This window comes from Panthera uncia (genome assembly GCF_023721935.1).
Source record: "Panthera uncia isolate 11264 chromosome B2 unlocalized genomic scaffold, Puncia_PCG_1.0 HiC_scaffold_24, whole genome shotgun sequence".
NCBI lineage: Eukaryota > Metazoa > Chordata > Mammalia > Carnivora > Felidae > Panthera > Panthera uncia.
In genome coordinates this window covers 10,297,293-10,316,353 of record NW_026057580.1, presented here as the reverse complement: position 1 = coordinate 10,316,353, position 19,061 = coordinate 10,297,293, and the positions used below count along the sequence as shown (strand labels likewise).

General features: G+C 50.5%; 2 protein-coding genes across 2 annotated transcripts; both read left to right on the top strand.

Annotated features, from left to right (window-relative positions):
• Nucleotides 1–596: 596 nt before the first annotated feature.
• C2 (complement C2) lies at nt 597–12,335 on the top strand. Its single transcript, XM_049653539.1, has 18 exons — nt 597–843; nt 976–1,182; nt 1,792–1,977; nt 3,709–3,882; nt 3,969–4,067; nt 4,262–4,395; nt 5,508–5,646; nt 6,250–6,390; nt 7,047–7,136; nt 9,961–10,101; nt 10,227–10,321; nt 10,418–10,529; nt 10,647–10,812; nt 10,922–10,998; nt 11,140–11,231; nt 11,436–11,562; nt 11,724–11,773; nt 11,926–12,335. Exons 1-18 carry the CDS (start codon nt 648–650, stop codon nt 12,100–12,102), a joined length of 2,403 nt encoding a protein of 800 aa, XP_049509496.1. The 5' UTR covers nt 597–647; the 3' UTR covers nt 12,103–12,335.
• Nucleotides 12,336–12,807: 472 nt separating this feature from the next.
• On the top strand, nt 12,808–19,050 carry CFB (complement factor B). The gene is made up of 18 exons (XM_049653540.1): nt 12,808–12,895; nt 12,995–13,228; nt 13,634–13,819; nt 13,965–14,138; nt 14,382–14,483; nt 14,584–14,720; nt 15,019–15,157; nt 15,487–15,618; nt 16,174–16,275; nt 16,364–16,501; nt 16,979–17,076; nt 17,201–17,318; nt 17,561–17,714; nt 17,821–17,897; nt 18,094–18,206; nt 18,316–18,448; nt 18,529–18,578; nt 18,876–19,050. The coding sequence occupies exons 1-18, from the start codon at nt 12,832–12,834 to the stop codon at nt 19,029–19,031; spliced, it is 2,307 nt and encodes a 768-aa protein (XP_049509497.1). The 5' UTR covers nt 12,808–12,831; the 3' UTR covers nt 19,032–19,050.
• The last annotated feature ends 11 nt before the right edge of the window (nt 19,051–19,061 follow it).

The following is a 19,061-nucleotide window of genomic DNA, read 5'->3' as shown; positions in this document are numbered from 1 at the left end:
ACTTCTGTGGATAGGGGGGTAACATGTTAGCTTAGAGTTTGTTTCCTTCCGGCATTTCATACAACTACAGTGTGTAATTTAAAGACATATCCAAAATCCCCAAATACCTTTGTTCCTTTGGGTAACCAATCCCAGACTTATTTATTTTATGAGTGGGAATTTTTTCTACTGGACTTCCCGTAGAAGTGTTTTACACATCTTGCAGTCTCCAAAACTAAGCATTGATTTCATTTTTACCTGCAGATTTCACTCTAGAGGTTGCAAGGAAGAACAAGATTGTGATTCTTCCAATTTATCAAGACTGTCTGAGAAAATTAGCCTCCATTCCTTGGAGATTTATGTTCAAGAACACAGTGCTGTCCCAGGCTCTCAGGAAATAAAGTCCACTTGGACACCCAAGAGAAAACTGAAACTTTACTTAAATAAACAATTTTGCAATATCTTGGATGGTTTGTGGGTTTGCGTGCTTGAGACGACGCATGCAAGAGCATGTGTGTGTGTGCGTGTGTGTGTGTGAGGGGTGTGCAGGCTGAGAGCGGTAGGAAAAGCTTATGGTGCAGATCAACTGACTAGGATATGTGGGGATTAGGGAGATGGGCAAGGGCTTCACCCTCTCAGCTCAGTCTCCAATCCCTGATTTTTTTTCCATGCTAAGAGCACATCCCCCTTGCCACTCCCTAGTTGTCCTTCTCTGGCAGCAAATAAAGCAGCTGCTGAGCCAGCTCTGGGTTTCGGGAAGTCAGATGACCTTTTCCCTCTGCAGGCTCTCTGCCTCTCTCTGCCTCAAGGTGGACACCATGGACCCACTGATGGCTTTCCTTTGCCTGTTGTCCCTGTACCCAGGTAGGAGCAGGGGAGGGGAATTCTGGGGTCCCTGTGCTGCCCAGGTTGAGTTCCCACTTGTAAATGGACAATCTCTCTTGCTTTCCTTTTCTCATCTTTTCTCCATTTCTGTGTTGTGTCCCACACTCACAGGCTTGGCTGCAGCCACCCTCTCTTGCCCTCAGAACGTGAATATCTCCGGTGGCACTTTCACCCTCAGCCATGGCTGGGCCCCTGGGAGTGTCCTCACCTACTCCTGTCCCATGGGCCGCTACCCAGTCCCAGCATCGCGGCTGTGCAAGAGCAACGGACGGTGGCAGACCCTGAGATCCACCCAGCTGACAAAGGCAGTCTGCAAACGTGAGGCTCTCTGTGGGCCTTGCTTAGGGTGCCCACCAGTGGCTTCTCCAGATCTTCCATTTAAGAGTTGCTCAGGGTGGGGCTTACCCTGACTAGGTGATGTGCAGGGATGGCCGGGATGCTTTTCCATGGGGCTTTTCAACATAGTGGGAAAATGCCCATTGTCCATAGCAAGGCGTTAGAGGAAGGCTTTGATGGAGATTGTGGGGTACTAAAGCCGGATTTTTTAAACACTTGGGATGATTTTTTTTTTTAATATTTAACAATTGACTGCATAGTCCCAATCATTCAGAATATGTGCCGGAGTCCCTTGTCGTGCCAGGTGTTACGCCTTTGGTTGTCCACTTGTGGGACATCTGAGGACCTCAGGGGAGAGGCTGGGATGACCATGCCCTCAGAGGGCTGAGAGAAGTGGTTATTTATCAATCTATTAGGTTGAACTGTGTGAAATTGCCAAAATTCAACCAATTGCCACAAGCAGCGATTTCACATACAACAACCCAATATTTTGACAACCAGTTGGCTATTCCCATGCACCCAAAATGAGCATCCCTCAGCCCAGGTGTTATCCATCCATGCCTATATTCTCATTCCCTTCTCTCCCTCCAGCTGTTCGCTGTCCAGGTCCTGTTTCCTTTGAGAATGGCATGTTCACCCCACGGCTCGGGTCTTACCCTGTGGGTGGCAACCTGAGCTTCGAGTGTGAGGACGGTTTCACACTGCGGGGCTCGCCTGTGCGCCAGTGTCGCCCCAATGGCATGTGGGATGGGGAGACAGCTGTGTGTGACAATGGTGGTGAGTGCCCTGACTGATGGCTGTATGGCGGCTGGGGTCTCCTGGGAAACTTGGAGTAAGATGTGTGCCCCGGGGGGCCTCTGTGGGGACAGGGGCCTCGTGTTTCCGATGCCAAAATAATATTTCCTGAATTTTGGTAAATTGAGGTCTACAGGTCACACATCACCAGCCTGCAGGGAGCCTGGCTGAGGCAGGTGGTGCTAAGCCTCGGATCCGACATGAAGGCTTCACACACTCTGTCCAGCTTTTCCAAATACCTCAAAGCAAGACTAGTGCTGTGCTTAGTACCTGCCCCTGCTGCCAGTTTGGGCCCAAGCCTGGCTCTGACTTGGGCAGCCTTTGGCCAGGTTATTTAACCTCTCAGTGCCCCAATTTTCACATCTAAAATGGAGATAGTAAGAGTGGCCACCAGATGAGGTTGCCGTGTGGATTAAGTGAGTTGACGTTAGTAAGTGTCTAGAAGAGTCCCTGGGGTCTGGTAAGTGACACATATACTTTTGTCATGGTTATTACTGGCCCTGTCAATGGTGGGGAGGTTCTGCTTGATAGAAGTGGGGCTCCCAGGAGTCTCTGGAGCCACATTGCCTGGGGGTTTTGGGAGCTTCCTGGATGATAGTTCTGAGCACATAATACAGAAGACACGGAGTCCACGAGATGGTAGGACCATACCGTGACCCAGTGGGCCAGCCATTGGTTCTCTACTTATATTCATGACTCTGCCAAATAGCCATTGATTCAAACATAAATAGAATCGATTTGAAAATTGAGGTGCAATCTACCTAAAGTGTACAAACCTTAAGTATTCAGCTCTGTGAGCTTTTGCACATGTATCCACCAGTATAATCACCATGCAAGGTAGAGAACATGTCCGGCAAAGTAGGAGGCTCCTCCTGTCCACTGCTGACCGCAGGGTCACCACTCTGACTTCTGTCCCCATAGTTTATTTTAGTTCATTCTTGCATTTCATACAAGTGGAATCATATAGAATATGTTCTTTTGGCATCTGGCTTCCTTTACTCAACATTCTGCCCGTGAGATTTATCCGTTTGTTATTTTTTATTGCTGTGTAGTTTCCTTATACAAATAGATTATAATTTATTTACGCATTCTCTTGTTGATGGGCATTGGGGTTCTTTCCAGTTTGGGGCTATTATAAGTAAAGCACTATGAGCGTCCTTATACATAACTGCTGGTGCACATATGAACTTTCTTCTCTTGAGCATGTTGTCTAGGAGTGGAATTGTCCACTCGCAGATTGGCATTTGTTTAGTTTTAGTAGAGGCTCCAGCAATGTATCTGAGTGCTGGTTGCCTGACATCCTCTCTGACACTTGGAATTATCCAAGTTTTAGCCATCTTGGTGGGTGTGTAGTGATGCCTCACTGTGGTTTATGAAGTGCAAATAGTATCTGTGTAGGTGTAGGGCTTGTCAGCTAGCATCTTCCCTGGGGCTCTGGGACGGATGCAGGCTGAGTCCCTGGGTTGGGACTGGGATGCTTTAGCTGGCATCTGAGGCCACTGAGTTCTAAACATTTTGCCCTATTAAGATTTTCCACACATACCCTTGGGAAGCACAGTTGTGGTGTCTCCCAAGGAGGAGGCCAAATGACCCACAGAGCTTCCACAGGTCTGGAGAGGAGGAAGAGCTCTGAGGGAGAAAGTGGGTGAGCGGGGCCAAAAGGCTGAGGAGGGGTGCCCCTGCTCACTGCCATCTTCCTTTGTTCACTCACAGCTGGCTACTGCCCCAACCCGGGCATCTCGGTGGGTGCCGTGCGGACAGGGTCTCGTTTCGGGCTTGGAGACAAAGTCACCTACCGCTGCTCCTCAAATCTGGTGCTGACCGGGTCTGCGGAGCGGGAGTGCCAGAGTAATGGGGTCTGGAGTGGGACGGAACCCATATGCCGCCGTGAGTAGCCAGCTGCCCTGACCCTCCAGAGATTCCCTGGGCATCCTACCCCTGACTCTGGCTGACCTCAGTGGCTCTTCCCACAGAGCCCTACTCTTATGACTTTCCTGAGGATGTGGCCCCTGCCCTGGGTGCCTCCTTGTCCCACCTACTTGGAGCCACCAATCCCACCCAGAAGAAAAAAAGTGAGTGTTTGGGGTGGGGACAGTAGGGTGCTGGGCCTGGGATTGGAGGAGCAGTCTTCCCAGAAGATGCTCAGAGCTTCCAGAAAGCTCAGTGGCAGCTGAACTGACTGGAGGGGAGGCAGGGAGGCCCTATCCCTTAGCAAGAGGGCTGGAGGGAGGTGGATGTGAATCAACCCCTTCCATGTTTCTCACAGAAAGCGTGGGCCGTAAAATCCAAATCCAGCGCTCTGGTCACCTGAACCTCTACCTGCTCCTGGATGCCTCTCAGAGTGTGGCCGAAGATGACTTTCACATCTTCAAGGAGAGCGCCAGTCTTATGGTGGACAGGGTCAGGAAATCGGAGTCTGTTTACAGAGGAGGCCTTCCTATGCCCACTGTCTCTCTCTGGTTCCTTCCCTTCCTCAGAATCCCACTTACAGCCCACTTCCTCCAAAAAGCCCTCCTAGAGTATGGGCATTCCATGCAGGAATCGTGGATTCAATTTATAGAATCACACAAACACTCCTGGGATACTTACTATGTGTCAGGCACTGTGCTGGGTGCTGGGTGCTGGGGGACATCAAAGATGAACAAGGCTGAAGTCCTACTTCCCAGGAACCCATAATCTAGAATGGTGGTCTCCACAGAAGGGTATACAAAATAATCCAGTGCGGTATGGTAGACAAGTACTGGTATCCTTGTTGAATAATTTCAATTTAAATTAAACCGATAACTTAATATTTAAGACTTTCCTTTAAAAATTCCAAATTTTTAAATATTTAAAATGTGTATAATATATTTGAATGGCATGCTTTATAAATATGAGTCACTTTTTATAAATATATATACCTATATTTAGATATGTGCTCAAAATGTTTTTAATGATGAGATGCATGAACAGGAGAGTTTGGAAGCCACTTAGTATAGATTCTTTGCCAGCACTTTGCCTGGTAACTTTTCACAATAGTTTATGTAGATATATGTTTTCCTTCCCACCTACAGTAAACAAGGCAGTTTACCTACAGTAAACAAGGCAGTTTTTATGCTCCTTAGAGTCTCTGAAGACCTGTAGTGTCCACTAAGCTGTGGGGCAGCAAAATCTGCTAGTTAGAGAAGTGCCTCAGATTCATGTGGACAGGTGCAAATTCGACCTCCACTTTGCACCAGTGGTGTGATCTGGGGCAAGGCAATAAGCTTCAATGTCCTCATCTGTAAAATAGGGCCTTCTCACCCCCTCCCAGAATTGATGTAAGGATGCATGAGGAGTGAGTGAGCCTATCAAAGACAGTAGATGGTCCACAAATGTCAGTTTCCTGGCTCCCTGCAATCAGCAGTCTCTTAGTTAGTGACTACTTGTGGCCCTTGCCTCTGTCAGCCTTGGTCCAGGCTCTCTGCCTCCTCTGGAGCCCTTGGCTTGCTCTCTAACCCTCTCTTCTTTGGCCTCTCACTTGCCCTTCACAGATTTTCAGCTTTGAGATCAATGTGAGTGTCGCCATAATCACCTTTGCATCAAAGCCCAAAATCATCATGTCTGTTCTGCACGACAACTCGAGGGATGCGACTGAAGTGATCAACAGTCTGGACAATATCAACTATAAAGGTACAGGTGTCATCAAATGAAGGCGATGAGGCAGGGGGGAGGATAAGCTGTCTGCGCCTGCAAAGAGATTTGGGACAAATTAGAGAGCGAGGCCCTTTGGTGACATTCAAGTCTCAGGGCTCTGGGGCTCAGGTTCCTCAGGTGGGGATAGCTTCCAAGTCAGGTTCGTGGTGGCCGACTCCCAGCTCCCACCAGCTCATGGCTTACTCTAATGTGCTACATGTCCAAATCCTTCACACAGGTCTTTGGCTCCTTCCTCATGCCAGAACTACATGGGCTTTCTTGGCTCACCACTGGAGTCTCCCCCATGTCATTATGAAACTACCCGGGTGGTAGAAACCAGATGGCTACAACCACCCAGGTTCCTTGGAAACTCCATCTTTGAATCTTGAGAGTATAGAGTGGCCACTGGGTTATGCAGTCTATCTAAGGGGAAAGGTTTTTAATGTTTGAACAGGCAATGATGCCAAACCTTTGGCTAGCTAATGTCCGAGTTTATCAAGTCAGTTGATAAATGCATTTCCAATGGTTGGGAGAAGAGAGTGATTCCCTTCCCCCAGGTGGGAAGTGTTTAAGACAGTCCTTCCTCTTCACATAATCCAGACCATGAAAATGGAACTGGGACAAACACCTATGCAGCTTTAGATAGTGTCCATATCATGATGAATAACCAGATGCAACGCCTCGGAATGAGCACAGCGGCCTGGCAGGAAATCCGACATGCCATCATCCTTCTGACAGATGGTGAGTATGGTCATCTCTGCGAGTGAGTCTGGCACAGTGGAAGGAGCACCGATGTAGTGTCAGGACACCTGCATTCTGGCTCTCCCTCTGCCACTTTGAGACTAAGTTTCTTGTTTGTGTAGTAGAAATAGTGTTGATGGTGACAATGGAATGACAATGATGATGATGATAGTCATAGCTGCCCTCCTTCCCTTACACAATGTTTATGGACAACAATTGAAGTACTTTGTGTAAAAGTGCTTTGTGATTACAAATATCAATTATTGTTACTACCTGGGAGGTTGCCTTGAGTCAGCTGGCAGGGGAGGGGGTTGGCTTTGGGGCAGGAATGTCAAGGCGCACAGATAGGACAGACTGTGTAGTGGATCTGGGCTATGCCATTTATCTCTTGATCATGTCCATAGAACTTGGTTTTCTTGCCTGTATAATTAGGATACCTACACTACCTGAGGTTTCAGGAGAATCAAATGAGATACAGTTTATGAAGCTCCTGGCCCAGTGCCTGGAATGTAGAGAATTTCAGTAAATAACATATCTTGAAACACACACGGGAAGTGGTAAAGGTTGAGATTCCCAGGCTGAATGCCCGCTCCTCCGAGACTATGGGGAGTCCGGACATACACCCCAGATGGACAATTCTTTTCCCTCCGTTCTAGGAAAGTCTAACATGGGTGGCTCCCCCAAGCTGGCTGTTGACAATATCAAAGAGATCTTGAACATCAACCAGCAGAGGAACGACTACCTGGGTGAGCCTCTACCCCGCCCCCAGCTGTGCTGCCCCTGCAGGGGCACAATTTGGGCAGCCATCAGTCTGGTCCACACCTTGGCTTTGTTTCCAGTGAGACCTCAGGCTGTGTCGTTCTGTGTGAAGGCAGCTTAGAGTCATACCGAACAATCTGGAGTCAAATGGCCCCGAAGTTTTAGCCTTTGAGCCTTGGTTTCATCTTGGGTTGGCCGTGGCTGTGGGCAGTTTCTGCATTTGCAGAAACTAGAGGGGGAGGGTGCTAGGACCTCAGAGGCCAATAGGGGCGAATGCTCAGCTCTTACTTGGTACAGGGGAACAGTGTATGTGAGTGGCCACTGCCACCATTGTGGCCATGAACCTCTCCAGAGATGAAAAAGGACTGGATTCCTTGTAGGGACTGTCCCTGGCATTTCCTCTTTCAGGGGTATAGATAACTAATGCTTTGGCAGTTGTAGGTTCGAAAGGAATAATTCCTCTGGTTCAGACTAAACACAAATTGCACTGATATTTGACCAGAAAAGAATTTCAGACGGAAGTGCTCCGGATAAGTGAGGATTATCTTTTGAGCCTCCAAGTTTCACTTTCCCCTTGGGTCCTCTCTTTCTTGTTCATGCCACCAACCCTACCTGCCCAGTAGGGGCAAGCAGATTCCTTTTTAGAACTCTAGCTTCGCGAACGCAAAGCCCAAACTCTCCTCCCAAACTCCTTAGCATCACTGGGCTAGGGCTAAATGCTCAAAACACCTTATTGAAAAGAAGCAGGAACGGAAGGGACGTAGGCACAGAAAACACATGGTACATAATTGTCCAACCTCACAGTGACCACTTCTGGCCTGCCTGAGGATAGATTGCTTCCTGAGAAAAGCCTTATCTCCCAGTCTATCTGAGCATCTCACTCTTTGCATGCCACCCAGGATCCTCTGGGAGTCAAAAATGGCCAAAAGGGATGCAAAGTGTCGTAGACTCTGGGTCTAAAGTTCTCTCTTGTCTAGCAAAAGAGCGGGACGCAGGATTAAAAGTGAGAAATGGCTAATGTCCGGGAAAAGACCAGAGCCCTGAATAAGGTCCTTGCCCCATTTTTATTAGGATCAGAAGGCTTACAAACATGGCAATGGATGTGCACAAAGAGACAATGAATCTGTGAACATTAACTTGTGGACGTGAGGGAAAGGGGGTCTTGAGGATATTAGTGGTTGGGGGTTTGGGTTAATACAAAACAAAATCCGGGTGCCAGACAGTCGGGAGGAGGGTTGTTTACAGCCGACATGAGGCAGCACCTCTGTTTATCTTAGCTAGCCTAGGGAATGAGACAAGTAGGACAAATAACCTCAGGGTTGACAAGGCACCTTTTCTTTTGTTAGCCATCTCTGCTCTGGGCTGCTCTGCCTGCAGTGCAGCGGTCCATAGTCCAATTCACCAGTTTACCTAACCCAGCCCTATCCTTCTGTGAAAGCAGCTTTCTGCTATAGTACTAAATTTGGGGTGCTTTCACCCTGAATATCTAATCTTGTTCATTTCGTATTCCTATGTATTGGGTAGCTTTGTGCCATTTCTATTTCAGGCCTTTGCCTCTATTTTGGGGGCACTGCACCCCTCTCTATTTTGTGGTACCTTCACACCGCCCTATTTCTGGCACCTTTGCACCTCCTTATTATCAGGGTGCCTTTGCACCCCCCTATTCTTGGGGTGTCAATCTGGTTTACCCAAACTCGGGTGTGAGCACTTTATGACTTTGTATTTCTTTATGCCTTGTCAACCCATTGGTGTAAGCCCAGGGGATTCCTAAGCTTATGTCCCACAGCAAAGCATGGGGGAAGACTGGAGTCTGTGGGCCGCCACCCCAAAGCAGCTCTGACTGGCACCCATGCTGGCTGGAAGGGAGGGCACGGATGATTGTGTGGGTCCAAATTCTCCAGTGGGAAGAGATGGCTCCAGGCCCCTCTCTCAGAGCCTACACTTTACAGAGGAACCAGATCTGAAGTTTTGCCTCCATGCATGCTCATGAGCTCCTTATTCAGTCATATAAATGTACTTACTGAAAGTCTCTCCTGGACACCATTCTAAGGATGCAGCTGTGAACAAAACGACAAAAATATCTTGCTGGGGTTGTCATCCTGGAGGGGCCATGTATTAGTCTTCTAGGCCCGCTGCAACCACAAGCTTGCGTGGCTTAAAATAACAGAAACTTATTCTCTCACATTCAGGAGCCTAGAAGTCCAAAATCAAGGTTATCAGAAGGGCCCTGCTCCCTCTGGAGGCTTTAGGCAAAGACTCTATTTCCAAATAAGGTCACATTGACAGGTACTAGGGGTTAGGACTTGAATATATCTCTTTGAGGGACACAATTCTACCCACTGTAGGCATTAAACAAGACAAATAAGGAAACTATATGGCATGGTAGATAGTGACACATGCCAAGGTATAAAATGGAGCAGAGAGGGAATGGAATTGTCTGAGGCATTGCAGTTTTAGACAAGGAGCCCAGGGAAGGCCTTGCTGAGATGGTGACATTTGAGTCAAGACTTGAAAAGGTAAGAAAGTGAGCCATGGGGACAGTCTGAGAAGGAGTGAACCAGGCAGACACATAGCTTATACAAAAGGCCTGGGGTGGGAGTGTGCTTGCAAATTTGTGGAACTTTGAGGAGGCTCTATGGAAGGGAGTGAAGGGTGAGTAGTGGTAGGAAGTGAGTTCAGATAGGTAGTAGGGGGTGAGGGTCCAGCTCATTTAGGGCTTTGTAGGACCCAGTAAATTCCAAATGATAGTTTCCTGTCTCACAGGGTAGCCCTTCAGCCATTAGATTCTGGTGATTTCCTTCTTCTCATCAGACATCTATGCCATTGGGGTGGGCAAGCTGGATGTGGACTGGAAAGAGCTGAATGAACTGGGGTCCAAGAAGGATGGTGAGCGCCATGCCTTCATTCTACAGGACACAAATGCTCTGTACCAGGTCTTTGAGCACATGCTGGGTGAGTGCGCTTTGCCCTCTTCAGAGTGGGGTGGGTGGTGAGGAGCCAGCAAGAGCTCCAGGTGGGGAACATGCTCACAGTGCCCCTCACATACCTCTTTCCCCCTTTGCTCCCAATACCCACAGATGTCTCCAAGCTCACAGACACCATCTGTGGGGTGGGGAACATGTCAGCCAATGCCTCTGCCCAGGAGAGGACACCCTGGCATGTCACTATTAAGGTACCAGGAAGGAGGGATGGGGCTTGGATCCCAGAGGTGGAAGAAGCCATGGGCCAGAGACATAGCAGTTCCTGAAGATCACCTGTTTCCCTGCAGCCTAAGAGCCAGGAGACCTGCCGGGGGGCCCTCATCTCAGACCAATGGGTCCTGACAGCTGCTCACTGCTTCCGCCATGCTGAGAACAGCTCTCTGTGGAGGGTCAATGTGGGTAAGGCAAGGCCCACACCAGGTTCCTGAGCCCATGGCCAGGGCTGCCACCCTTTGTTCCTAGTCCCTGGCCCCTTCAGGGGCCCTGGGCCAGCCTAATCTGCCATATTATTCACAGGGGATCCTAACTCCCAGTGGGGCAAAGACTTCAGTATTGAGAAGGCCGTGATCTCCTCGGGGTTTGATGTCTTTGCCAAAAAGAATCAGGGAATCTTGGAGTTCTATGGTGATGACATTGCCCTGTTGAAGCTGGCCCAGAAAGTGAAGATGTCCACCCATGCCAGGTGCTGGAGTCTGGGATGAGAGGGCATCCTCTGGGGGAGAGTGCTCTGGGGAGTCCCAGAGGAGGGGACATAGAGAATGCGCCTGTGTGACCCTTGTCCTTCTCCCCAGGCCCATTTGCCTTCCCTGCACGGTGGAGGCAAATCTGGCTCTGCGGAGACCTCCAGGCAGCACCTGCCGAGACCATGGTGAGTGCTGGGGCTTAGGGTGCATGAGGAGCTAGGACCAAGGCTTAGGAGTGATGACATGGGCTGTGCAACAGCCCCCAATCTGGAGCCTGGATGCTGGGTAAAGGGACCAGCACCACACCCCTTTCTCCTTGACCACAGAAAGTGAACTTCTGAACAAACTGAGTGTTCCTGCTCATTTTGTGGCCTTGAATGGGAGCAAACTGAACATTAACCTCAAGATGGGGACAGAGGTGAGGATCTCAGGTCTGGGATGCTGTGGGGGAATGGGACTCCTCTGTGGCAGCTCCTCAAAAGTCTCTCTTTGTCCCTTCCTCCTCCAGCTCTGGCCGCTTTCTCCATCTGACCCTGTGTTACCCCTCCTACAGGCCTAGCTGAACTTCTAGGTGTCCCCTGGGACTGCTTATTCTCTCCTCTCTGTTCCACCCCTGCCACAGTGGACAAGCTGCATCCAGGTCGTCTCCCAAGACAGAACCACGTTCCCTGACTTGACGGATGTCAGAGAGGTGGTGACAGACCAGTTCCTATGCAGTGGAACCGAGAATGATGACAATCCCTGCAGGGGTGAGCCCCTCCCACCCCCCACCCACGAGCCTGGATTCCTGAGGGAAAGTCCACCAATGTCCCTGTGACCAGCATGCATGCCAGGGCACTGGTGCACTGCCCTGATAACAAGGGAGCAGGGTGAGTCAGGATGACAGTCTCTTGCCCCTCCTTTCTGACAGGAGAATCTGGGGGAGCAGTTTTCCTTGAGCGGAGATACAGATTTTTTCAGGTGAGGAGAGAAGGGGGAGGAAGCTCATGGGACTCGGGCTACAGAATCTTGACCTTAAAGGAGGCTGAGGGAGGCCTTTGGATGAGCCAGGGAGGTTGAAGCTTGGAGCTGGGGCTGTGACAGCCTCCCACCCCATTCTCTCCTTCTTCCAGGTGGGCCTGGTGAGTTGGGGTCTCTACAACCCCTGTGGCAACAGCAATAAAAACTCCCGCCAAAAGGCTCCCAGGGGCAAGATCCCACCACCACGAGATTTTCACATCAATCTCTTTCGCCTACAGCCCTGGCTGAGGCAGCACCTGGAGGGTATCTTGAACTTTTTGCCCCTCTAATTGTGGTTACTGACTCCTCTGTTGTCTTGCCAGCATCTGTCAGTCTCCCACTCTTGAACTTCTACTATCAGACCCCATGACCTATCTATGCTCACAGCTCTAGGACCCCGTGCAGCACATCCAAGCTGTGGAAACCCCAGGGCCCCACCCTCTGCTGTGCTTGGCTCACTCTCCTTTCATTTTCATGTGGAATTTCCCAGTTTTGAAATTAATAAAAATTGATGATTTCCTCATCTGTCTGTGTCTCTGCCTGGGGGCTGGCCAGGGGGCAGAGGATTCCAGAATGATTCCAGGAACAACAGGGAGGCAGGTCAGAGACCCTGCTGGACAAACAGTGGGTGGACTCTGCTCCATAACAGAGTCAACAGGGAGTGAGCCAGCCTTATTTCTGGTCCCTAAGGGGGCGGTCTGGGATTACTGGGGAGGAACTGGAGCTGAGAGGTGGTATTGAAAGGGTAGGGCTTATGCAGTTCCTATTTCCTTGACTGGCACCTCGGTGGGGGCCCTCCCACCTGGACATTCCGGAAAGTGATGTGGGTAGGTGGGGTTAGCCACAGGTGCCAGAACACAGATTGCATAAAAGGCTGGAGGTTGTGGGGGGCAGGGGAAGGGTGTGCGACCAGGCCCAGGTCTGAAGTTTGTTTGGATATCAAGCCAGCAGACAGGCAGCACAAGCCGGGATAGACCATCTTGTCCCCATACCTGGTTTCTCTCCTGCCTTCCATCGCTATGGGGAGCAGTCTCAGTCCCCAACTCTGCCTGGTATTCTTGGTGCTGGGCCTCTTGTCTGGAGGTAAGAGAGAGGGTCACCACTCCCCCCCCCCACTTCCTGCTGCCCCCAGTATTCCTCCTTGGCCTTGGGAGGCTGGGCTTCATCAGCCTTTTTCTTTAGGTGGGAGCATACCACCATTGACTGTGGTTGGGCCCCAAGGCTCCTGCTCTCTGGAAGGAGTAGAGATCAAAGGTGGCTCCTTCAGGCTTCTCAAGGAGGGCCAGGCACTGGAGTATGTGTGTCCCTCTGGCTTCTACCCATACCCTGTGCAGATTCGTACCTGCAGATCCACAGGGTCCTGGAGCACCCTGCGGACCCAAGACCAAAAGATTGTCAAGACGGCAGAATGCAGAGGTTGGAGGGCAGTGAGGGTGGGTACGGGTCAATGGAGGGGTGGAACAGGTGGTGACCAGGGGCCAGACTAGCATACTATTAGAGTTGCATTGAGGCCAGGAAGGTTAGCAGGGGGAGCTGAGCAAACACAGGAGCTGTCTAGGGCTGAAGGAGGGAGAGAGGGAGGAGGAAGGGAGTGAATCTTCACTGAGCATCTACCCTGTGTCAGGCAACCCTGGCAGTAAAAAGAACACTCAGAAATTGGAAATGAGGAGAAGCAGGAGTCATCATAGGTTGAGCGTTGATGCTGTCTGTGGGACCAAGAAGGCACTGTTTCTCTGTGACAGGGTCCCTGAGACCAGGAGGGAAACTCTCAAGTGAAGCCCTTCCTTCTCAGTAACTTCTACTTGTCTCCCTCCCCCAAAGCAATTCGCTGCCCAAGACCACAGGAATTTGAGAATGGGGAATACTGGCCCCGGACCCCCTACTACAATTTGAGCGATGAGATCTCTTTCCGCTGCTATGATGGCTACACTCTCCGGGGCTCTGCCAATCGCACCTGCCAAGCAACTGGTCGGTGGGATGGACAAACAGCCATCTGCGATGATGGAGGTGAGAAGCGTCCCCTCCCCTGGTGATGGTGTCTTCTCCCTGACCATGTTCCAGCCTGAGGAACCAGCACCACAGCTCTTGTGCTCTACCGTGCCATCTGGGCCTCAGGATTTGGCCCTCACCTCCATGTTTCATGCTTCTGCAGCAGGGTACTGCCCTAACCCGGGCATCCCCCTTGGCACAAGGAAGGTGGGCAACCACTATCGCCTTGAAGACAGAGTCACCTACTACTGCAACCGGGGTCTCACCCTTCGTGGCTCCCAGCAGCGAACATGCCAGGAGGGTGGCTCTTGGAGTGGAACAGAACCTTCCTGCCAAGGTGACTCTTGACCCATGCCCAGGGGTCAAATCCTGCTCTTTTATCCTCATATCCCTACACCAGTTCCCCCTAATGCAACCCAGCTCCTTCCTCACTTCTAAACCTGCCTGTAGAACTTCCTTCACTACTGAGCCCTTCCCATCCTGGAAACCCACCATCCCACCTCACTGGCCACCGTGTCTCTGACCCTCACACACTTGCCAACACCCCCAGACATTTTACCTGATTTCTGACCTCTCCCAGACTCCTTTATGTATGACATCCCCGAAGAGGTAGCCGAAGCCTTCCTGTCTTCCCTGACGGAGACCATTGAAGGAGTAGATGCTGAGGATGGGCATAGCCCAGGTTTGGAGGCAGAGAGGGGAGGGAGGCAGGAAATTGGGAGAGGATGAAGGGCCAGGAGAACCATGCATGCTGGAGCCTGAATTTCTCTGGTGGCACCCAGGGGAACAACAGAAGAGGAAGATTATCCTGGACCCCTCGGGCTCCATGAACATCTATCTGGTGTTGGATGCATCAGACAGCATTGGGATCGGCAACTTCACAAGGGCCAAGAACTGTCTCAAAGACTTCATTGAGAAGGTGGGCCCCCTTCCCCCCTGAATGTGAACTCACTGCCCATCCAGGACTAGTTCCCTGATGTTTCCAGACCCTCTGAGACACAAGGTCCCAGAAAACCTCTGGTCCTATTCTGTCCTCCTTCCCTTCCTTTTACTGGAAGCAGTTTCTTGACCTTTAACCCAATCATCCATCAGCCCCAGGGTGATCAGTCAGCCCTTGAGTCTCTGACTGTAACTTTCCCTGTCCCAGAAAAGCTGCTGACCTCTCCCAACCATAGTATTCTTTCAATGCCATGACCCGTTGCTCCCTTAACCCACAGGTGGCAAGTTATGGGGTGAAGCCAAAATATGGTCTAGTGACCTATGCTACAGTCCCCAAAATTTTGATCAGAGTGTCCGATGAAAACAGCAGCGATGCAGACTGGGTTACAAGGGCAATCGACAATATCAACTATGAAGGTCAGAGGTTAGGGAAGGGACTGGTGGGGAGTTCACTTTGGGGTCAGAGAAGTCAAAAGGTTCAGGGTTGTTGTGAGGAGGAGGTAGTGAGACCAAGTGGGAAGGCAGGGTGGACCACTTTGTAGTCTATGGTTGGACAGCAGGCTCATTGAGGAATATGGATTACTGGGAACTTGTTGGAGGCTGAGAAGGTCACTTTGTGGTCAAAGGGAAGTCAGTGGGGTGACAACTCAAAAAACTGAAAAATGTGGTATCTCAGTTGTGATAGGCCTTGAAGGTTCATAGATGACTTGGAAGACCAGGCAAGGTGAGATCTTCCTTTTTCACAGATCACAAGTTGAAGGCAGGCACTAACACCAAGAAGGCCCTCCAGGCAATTTACAACATGATGAGCTGGCCGGGGAACCAACCCCCTGAAGGCTGGAACCGCACCCGCCACGTCATCATTCTCATGACTGATGGTCAGAAGGGACCTTTTCCTGCCCCAGGCTTCCCACCCTTTCATACCAGTGTATGGCTGTTTGGTCCACATGTAACACTAGACTCATGGCTGGGGCTCTGAGCAGCACTGAGGGCCCCAACCATGTTGATCTTTCCTGTGACCCTTTACAAGGAGACACCCTTCTTAAGTCTCTCTGTCACTTCCATCCCCTTAACCTGCTTACCCAGGGGTACCTGGGTGGCTTGGTTGGTTGGGCTTCTGAATTCGGCTCAGGTCATGATCCAGCAGTTCGTGAGTTGGAGCCCGGTTGTCAGGCTTGGTGCTGATATCTCAGAGCCTATAGCCTGCTTCAGATTCTGTGTCTCCCTCTCTCTACCCCTCCTCCACTCTCTCTCAAAAATGAATAAACATTAAAATTTTTTTTTTAAATTAAAAAGCTGAAATTTTACCTTCAGCCATTAAAAACAAAAAAACAACCTGCTTACCCAGCCATGTGTCACTACTAGCCAATTTATCTTCCTTGACCCTCTTCTTTACTTGCCTCTCACCTTCACGGTCCCTGTCTCTTCTGCAGGCTTGCACAACATGGGTGGGGACCCAGTCTCTGTCATTCATGAGATCCGGAGCTTGCTGGACATTGGGAGGGATCGCAAAAACCTAAGGGAGGATTATCTGGGTGAGTTTTTGGCCTTGGACCCAGCACCTTGCTTTCTCAGCTCCTGCCCCCAGGGTTTGGACACTCACCCTCCCTTTTTCTCCCTCAGATGTCTATGTGTTTGGGGTTGGGCCTCTGGTGAACCAAGAGAACATCAATGCTTTGGCTTCCAAGAAGGATAAAGAACAACATGTGTTCAAAGTCAAGGACATGGAAGACCTGGAAGATGTTTTCAAACAAATGCTTGGTAGGAAGATACCGGGAGGGTATAAAGAGGTCAGGAAATGCCCCAGGTATCCCAAGGTCACTCATACTTCCTCTCCTCCTGAAGCCTTGGCAGTCTGGGATGGCTTTCTCATTGCTCCTTCTCTACCTCAGTCACACTCTGGTCTCCTGGCACTATCCACTTCCTGATCTTAGAATCACCGAGTTCTGAACAACATTGGAGATCTTGTCAAGTGTCTCATTTTACAGATGTGCAAACTGAGGCCAAGAGCAGCCCAGGCACAGCAAGCAAGCAAGAGTTGGGCCTGAAAACAGCCAGGTCTCCCAACTCTTAGTTCCAACTTCTTTTCACTATACTGCCACAGTTCCTTGCCCCCAATGTAAGGAAACAAATGCCCCTTTCTTTTCCTTATGGGCTTCTGCTCCTCATAGCTGTGTAGGCGGGCCTCCCCGAAAGGCCGAGCATCCCAGGTTTCAGCACATTCTCCTTTCTTGTTAGATGAAACCCGGACTCTGGGACTCTGTGGAATGGTTTGGGAGCACAAGAAAGGTAGTGATTACCACAAGCAACCGTGGCAGGCCAAGATCTCAGTCACTGTAAGCACAGCTTCCTGGTGGTGGGGACCTGTGGGAGGTGAGGTCAGGTGGAATGGGGGTAGGGGAAGGGCAAAATGTAGTGTTTGTGGAAGTTAAGCTTTCCCCCCTGCCATTCTGTTCCCAGCGCCCTTTGAAAGGACATGAGACCTGTATGGGGGCCGTGGTGTCTGAGTACTACGTGCTGACAGCAGCACACTGTTTCACGGTGGATGATCGGAATCATTCAATCAAGGTCAGCGTGGGTAAGGATGCAGTGAATCAATCCTGAGCTTCAGCTGTGCTCCCTGGGCAACACCTTCTACTTCCTCAGGAGCCCACCCTTCCAACCCCCCCCCCCCCGGTCCTCAAAGCAGCCCCCTCCCTTGCACACTGGGCTGCTTGGGGGCAGGGCGGAAGACTTGGGAGTTAGGAAGGATGTGGGGCCAGAAGCAGGAGGCTGCCCAGAGAAGTAGGATGTCCTGACATACCCACTCTCCTACCTTAGGAGGGATGAAGCAGGACTTGGAAATAGATAAAGTCCTATTTCACCCTAACTACGACATCAATGGGAAAAAAGCAGAAGGCATTCCTGAATTTTATGACTATGATGTGGCCCTTATCAGACTCAAGGAGAAGCTCAAGTATGGCCAGACTCTCAGGTGAGCCCTCTGGACCCCTGAGGAGAAAAGTCTGGGCAAATTGGAGCTACAGGCCTGGGGCAGGTCAAGTCTGCTGTCCCTGAGTTTCCCCATCTCTCCTTAACAGGCCTATTTGTCTCCCCTGCACCCAGGGAACAAATCAAGCTTTGAGGCTTCCACTGTCAACCACTTGCCAGCAACAGAGTAAGACATTCAGGGAAAGTAGCACAAGGGAATGATGCCAAGAGACAAGAGGGGCATGACAGGGTGCTGCAGGAGCCAGCCTGGTCTCCAGCACACAGAAAAGGGTTGAAGGACATTTGCTGAGTGACAAAGGCAATAGAGAGATGGTGGGGGGCAGAGAGAGTGCTAAAATGACCCCTACTGTCCATTTGTCCAGTGGAAGAGCTGCTCCCTGCAAAGGATATCAAAGCTCTGTTTGTGTCAGAGTTGTCCAAAGATAGGAAGAAGTCGCTGATTCGGAAGGAGGTCTACATCAAGAACGGGGAAAAGGTGAGGAATATGGGATCCGATCCTAAGCAGGTCCTCTAGGCCCCAGTTCTTCCTAAGCATGCTCTGCTTATCACCCCTTTCTCCTCTGTGCTTTATACCTCACCTACAGAAATCCAGCTGTGAGAGAGATGCTCAATATGCCCTAGGCTATGACAAAGTCAAGGACATCTCTAAAGTGGTCACCCCCAGGTTCCTTTGCACTGGAGGGGTGGATCCCTATACTGACCCCAACACTTGCAAAGGTAAGAGAAGGCTCTTTGGTTGTGCTACATGTTCTTAAAGCCCAAGAATCGTTTTCCCTACAGCCTCTCCTCTCCTGTAGGTGATTCTGGTGGTCCCCTGATTATTCATAAGAGGAGTCGCTTCATTCAAGTGAGTTTCCCCTCTCCTGTCTGTGGGGAGATGCCAAGTGGTCAGCATGGGCCCTAAAGCAGGAAAGTTCAATGCATGTGGCTGGAAAGGGAAGGACAGAGCCTGCCTCCTTCCAACTACTTCTTGAAATGGCCGGGTTGGGGCAATGTCTGGCCTGTGTGCTAGAGAGCAGGACTGAGCTGGGTCCCCAGTCTAATTCTTCTAGGTCAACTCAGATGCACTTGGGAGTAGTTGAGCTTCCTGGGATTAGGAAGGAATTCTACCAGATGATTAGTGGCATCCCCTTGCCCTCTCCAGGTTGGTGTGATCAGCTGGGGTGTAGTGGATGTCTGCAAAGACCAGAGGCGGTGGCGACAGGTACCTGCTCATGCCCGAGACTTTCACATCAACCTCTTCCAAGTGCTGCCCTGGCTCAGGGAGAAACTCAAAGAAGAGGATTTGGATTTTCTATAAGGGATTTCCTGCTGGAAAGGGGGATGAGAT